A 6,000-nucleotide genomic window follows, 5' to 3' on the forward strand; every position below is an offset into this window, starting at 1 on the left:
TTCTATTGATCTTATTTTAATGAAATTTAGGATGGCTCTACAAACCTTTCTAAAAGAGCCAAATATAAAATTTTAAGAAGGACGAACATGGTGAAGACAACAGGTGCTTTATGATAATATGCTGATGTGCCTAAAAAAAACGAGCAAAAGCATCAACTTCCTCTGTGCATGGACTGAAAAAAAAAACACGTTGGTTAATTTACAAAGTGTGCGTATTATTTCAGGCGCGTTAGCAAATAGTAATAATTATTTATAACAAAAAATGCAAAAAGCAACGACTTTTTATGCGCGAACGAGAATATTTCGTTTCCGCTCATTGGCCATATTACCCATTCATTCCTCCAACCAGCGCATTGCCAACAAACAAATATCCAGTGCTTCAACTACAATTACGGTATTGATCAGCGTGAATGTATGAAAAAATAATAATTTCCATTGGACCGATTTTAGTGAAATTTGGGAAAGCTGAAAAAATCGTTCTAAAAAAGAAAAAGCCAAGTATATAATTTCATGAAAATCCATCTAGTAGGTGTCGAGTTATTACATGAGAATGGAGGGGGGTAATAATAAATTGATTTATATCGGAACTGGCTTTCGATTGGAATCGGATTTCTATTGGTCCAATTTTAATGAAATAAGGGATGGCTATATATATATATATATATATATATATATATATATATATATATTAAAAGGCCCAAATATAAAATTTCATGAAACTTTTTAAGAGTTGTTACATGCGGACGGTTAAAGAGGCATAGTGGATCCAATACGTGCATTTTGCATATATGCCAACGCATAAAAAAATATGTGCCAGATTTCTGTTGATCCAGTCCCGTTTGAAATGGCTCGAAAAACCTTTCTACAAAAGCCAAATATAATATTTCATGAAAATGCATTCACTGGGGACCGAGTCATTACGTGCGCATGGACAGAGAACCGGCATGGTTGAAGAGACAACAGGCGTCACATTACACACTCATATATGAGTTTAAAAGATATATATGAGTTAAAACGCCTAAAAACATTGTTGAAACCTTTAAATTAAATGCATAAATTACCGAATAGTTCAGGGCTAAAGCCTCAGGTTACGTAAGGAGCTAACTAGCGGACAAGTTAATGCAATTGCATCATTTCTGTACGTAGCCAACTACTTAAGTAGTTATGAACGGTGCCGTATGGGTGATGATATCCATTGAGAATAAGTAACAATAGTCTTCTCCATTGGTGAAGCGTTACTTATTCGAGGTCGTGCAATATCATGGCAACTCATGGTGAAGGTATTCACAATATGAGATATATCTAATGATGCCAATTCATAACTACTTAAGTAGTTGGCTACATACAGAAATGATGCAATTGCATTAACTTGTATGCATAATTTACTGTTATTGAACACTAAATTAATTTTTAGATTAGTCTGTCTTTATCACATTTATTTAAATATTTGATGTACGGTCGAAGACTGTGACAAATTGATCACGGTCCAAACTTAAAGAATTATCATTGCAATAAGCGGTGTATTTTTCCGGAATAAGAATATATAAGAAAATAAATTGTACAATTATTTATAACTATCTTAGTCATTAAATTTAAATTATGTAAGGCTATCTTAAGTATAAAAAAGCGAAACTAGACTGTAAATCGTTCAATTTCACAAAATCAAGAGAAACAGCTTTGGTTCAACAGAGATAATGTTGTCATTTATATACATATGTACGCATATATGTATTATGTGATTTTGTACATTTTATTTTGATATTTTCGAATAACAGGAGATGTATGCCCTCCCCTTCCTATTACCAGTGATCGTTCTTGCCAGTGGAGTGAGAAAGGCAAGAAGGGAAAAGACACACACACAAAAAAAAAAAAAAAAAAAGGCCAGTGACTTATATCGTTGACACTAACCTATGATAAATGACTGCAGTGCTGAGCTATCGTTTAGCTTCTTCGTTTACCTCCAGATGTCGCTAGCAGAAAATTAGCCGACGAATTTAATATACAAAATATTTCCTACTTTTGCTTACATGCAAAGTGATAAACTACACATCCATCGACAGTTCGTATTGCATTAATTTTTTTCTCATTTAGTTCGCAAACCAAAGGAATAGAAATAAAGAAATTCTGAGATAAATACTTCAATTTGAAAATCATCACTTCCGTCCGCAAAAGCACGGTTTACAAATGTACTTTTATCTATCTAACAGTGAAACGTACTGCTTTCTGTTCTTTAAGAGCATTTCGCCTGCAGTCATATGGCCTTGACACAGACTCGCTTTTTTTCTCTCCCTTTTCAATTGAAGATCTTTAAGCAGATAATTTCAATCAGCGAATAGAACCAGAATATTCATTACTTGGTATACGAATAGCAACATAATGAAATCTGCTAGCTCACCAATAAAAACTCTTAAAAGTGCAATCAGTTTCTATTTCTTGCGACGTGTAGATGTTTTCTTTTGCACACTAAGGATATCGATTTTTGTCTCCGTAGCGAATACCAGCGTGTATACATAATACGTTACGGCTCCTTGATACTGGTCCCAACTAGGCTATTATACTTAAAATAGATATAGGGTTACGCAAAATTCTTCATCCATATTTATCACCTCTAAGCCATATATAAAGTGTAGAATAAAAGAGCACATACTGCATAGCCTAATAACACTTTATAGTATAAGTTGCGCCTGCGCGGTTCATGTCTGTTACACTTCTAGACAACGAAACTTGATTGCTAACTTCCTGAAAGGGAGTTCTCGTCTCGGCTATGGGACAACCACGACCCATACAAGTTTAACTGATTATTTCTGGTTGTTCATCAGTCAATTCTCCCGTTTATATCACGAAGATGTGAGAGTTTATTATCCTTAGTTTCATAACTGTTTTACATCTCCGACGGATACAGACAAAATTAAAACGGTATGTAGCAAAGATACATAAACCATCGTTCTCAAATTTACATCTATCACTAAAATCGACATCAACTTTAAATGCGTTAATACATATAGCCCTAATAAATATACCTGATGGTTATTATTTAGATAAAATGAATACACAACAGGCACTGCATGACCATATATGAGGCACGTAAAGCACGGAGGAACAAGATACTACTTGAAAATGATAAATTCAAAGGGTTCTAAAGATATTGGTATGATATAAAAATGTTGGATCAGGAGCCACATTCTTTTCTTATAAATGGAACCACCATTTTTTATTCTTCGAGGGCGATTATGTAAGTAAACAAGAAAAAGATTTACAAGAGCACTATCTTGGAGCCGAGAAGGACAAGACGCAGCACTGATAAGACCTTAGGTCGAGATTAATCTCCGTACAACCTAGAAATCTCGACATAAGAGCATGTAGATGTCAAAATAACTGATAATATTATATAGCCAGCTCATAACTGATAACCTACAAAGTCCAGATGTTTTATGTAATACTACTATAAAGTTTTTATTTTACCCTGCGTATCATTTCTTCCCAACTGGTCTACCCTTTCCACCTAACATTCAACTAGTCTACCGCAGTACCTCCCACACCGGGATCCATTAATCTAGCATACTATTCTATGTAATCAGCGATTAAGATTATCCAGTCTCACAAGCTATAGGTTAATCGGGGCGTTACTGCGCTAGCGTCGAGACGACAAAATAACGGATTCTCTTTAGCTAATGGCTACATAGACAAACGCCACTCACCTTTTCCTCGTTGGGCATCGGACAAGCACTACACAGGTTCCAGAACGTATCGATCATGTGCTAGCCTTTAGCCACCAAATTTTTACTCTGATGTCAGCTGCACTAAATCGCCAGTTCGACTGAGCACTTTGATGAAGCGGAATTCCTCCCACAATCACAAAAACAGCTAGTTGTTCGCACAGTTGTGCACAGCTACATTAGCGGCTCTAATATTTGTTCCAGGTCATCTTCGATCATCCGTGGCGCCATCTAGTGGATACATCTCTCATATCATCATAACTAATATCGGAGTCTACTTTAATCCGCTTAGAAGTTTTCTAAATACGTATATACACGGATGAACGAAAAGTTTCGTTCATTGACCGTGCTGCTGGCTTTACTGTACGGCATATGTACAATGCGGAAGAATGCCATTTACAGTTAAGCTCCCAAAATAGGGAAGCAAAGGAACGGTTTCTTTTCTAAAACAATATAAATATGAAATAAATAATAGATATATTTATTATGTACAATATATATAATAGAATTGCCTTTAAGGCAATTGTATTATATATATCAATTGCCTTTAAGAAATTGATCAAATATTCACAATTTAACATATCATTTATTAATTAAAAATTAACTCTATACATTTGTGACAACCAAATTTTTTAATTTAAGTAATATGATATTTTATTCAACATTTGGCCTTTTCTTATCATAAGCTGACTATTTTTGTCTTGATTTGTGAACATGTGTTAATTTTATTATCTTCTAATTATTTAACGTATATATGATTATTATTATTATTATCATCATCATTATTATGTCATGAGGATAAAAGCGATTAGAGATGGAAATATTTACGAAAGGCAGCACTTAAGTGAAAAGGGCAGTTCAATTTATTGGTATGCTTATGGTAAAAAAAAACAAAATACAATTTTCTACTAGCCAGTGCAATCCAAATCTGATCTATGATTGTAAAAAAAAAACGCTTTTACCCATATGATAAAATAATTGTTTCTTGCTGGACTTACCTGCCGCCTCAGGAAAACCAAACTTACTACCATCCTTGACTATTGCATAAAAATAAACCTGACTATTAACATTAAACTTGAGAAGAGGAATATCTCCAACCACTTCTATCAGATATGGCAACCCCGATGGGATACCATACCAAAAGACCGTGTTAGCAAAAAAAAAAAAAAAAAAGCATCCCACATGCCTTCACCTGTCCAAAGCCTCCTCCCGGGTTCAACCCCCATGGTTATTTACATCATCACTGGACATGGCTCCCTAAATGCCAAACTGGCCAGCTTGGGCATTAATGAAACCCGCATTGCACCTGAGGGGGCTCTCGAAGCGGAGGACTGGGAACATATACTTTACCATTATTAAAACGATTACCGAGCTACTGCGTTGAGAGGACTTCCTTCAGGTCAGAACACCTCTTCCTTGGCGATCACGAGAGCTACACTGCGCTTTCCTGTTCGCCCAAGAAGCTTTTACCAGACTCAGGAATATTCTGAGAAACCTCGTCAACGCTGCTGCCATCACTGTCTGAACACTTGTGACCAGATAGATATGTCAAAGACTTGGCCTCTTCAACGCCCAGATGTTACTTGGTGACATCCATCGGCTCGCCGATGTGGGATTTCTGTGCCTACATGGGATGCTATATGGCAATCACATAGGCCACTCTGAGTCTATGTTTTTACTTTGGGCTCCCATCCCCTCCCCTTTGCTACTTTAGTTTTCATTCTTCAGTTAACAGCCACTACTTTGGACAGTTACTTTCACTACAATCGCCCTTTTACACCTTCTATTCTCTTGCCTTCGACTATCCCCATACGCTCCTTTCCTAATAAAAACTTTTTTTATTATTAGGAAGCTCAGGCGACTCTATGGCGGGACTAGCCAGAGTTTTCTCCCTGACTACTGCCTGGTCTACTTCCAGGTGACAGTGACGAGCAACGTGGGGTTCCAGCAGGAGCTAAGAGGTTGAACTGCCATAAGAACAACATAACCCTACACTACACTGACACAAACCACACTTTACACACACACACACACACACACACACACATTCTGGTCTTCTGGAGTTCTTTTGTTTCTCTGTATTTCACAGAAAAACAAAGGCGGAGCTGTGGGTAACCACCGGTGCCGCTAGTCAAATAACATTTATGTCGCAATCTTTGAACAGTCGTAATTTCCTTCCATTCATTGGCCATACCGCATAATTTCAGAGGCGAATGAAAATGTCGCTTGTAATATAATTGAATGTATAGTACTGTAAATACGGGTGTCGACGAGGTCTCTACAG

General features: G+C 36.5%; 1 protein-coding gene across 4 annotated transcripts in view; it reads right to left on the reverse strand.

Moving 5' to 3' along the window:
• Positions 1 to 3,839, reverse strand: part of LOC150086883 (uncharacterized) — a 791,472-nt gene extending 787,633 nt beyond the window's left edge. For all 4 annotated transcript variants that reach the window (XM_090371653.1, XM_090371652.1, XM_090371655.1 and 1 more), the window contains exon 1: positions 3,699 to 3,839. In XM_090371653.1, the coding sequence (XP_090227779.1) occupies positions 3,699 to 3,755 (57 nt within the window). In that variant the 5' untranslated portion in view covers positions 3,756 to 3,839. The remainder of the gene's footprint in view (positions 1 to 3,698) is intronic.
• Between the last annotated feature and the right edge of the window lie 2,161 nt (positions 3,840 to 6,000).

The sequence above is a fragment of the Mastigoproctus giganteus genome, chromosome 4 (assembly GCF_048544385.1).
Source record: "Mastigoproctus giganteus isolate SK-2022 chromosome 4, ASM4854438v1, whole genome shotgun sequence".
In the NCBI taxonomy this organism is placed as follows: Eukaryota; Metazoa; Arthropoda; class Arachnida; order Uropygi; family Thelyphonidae; genus Mastigoproctus; species Mastigoproctus giganteus.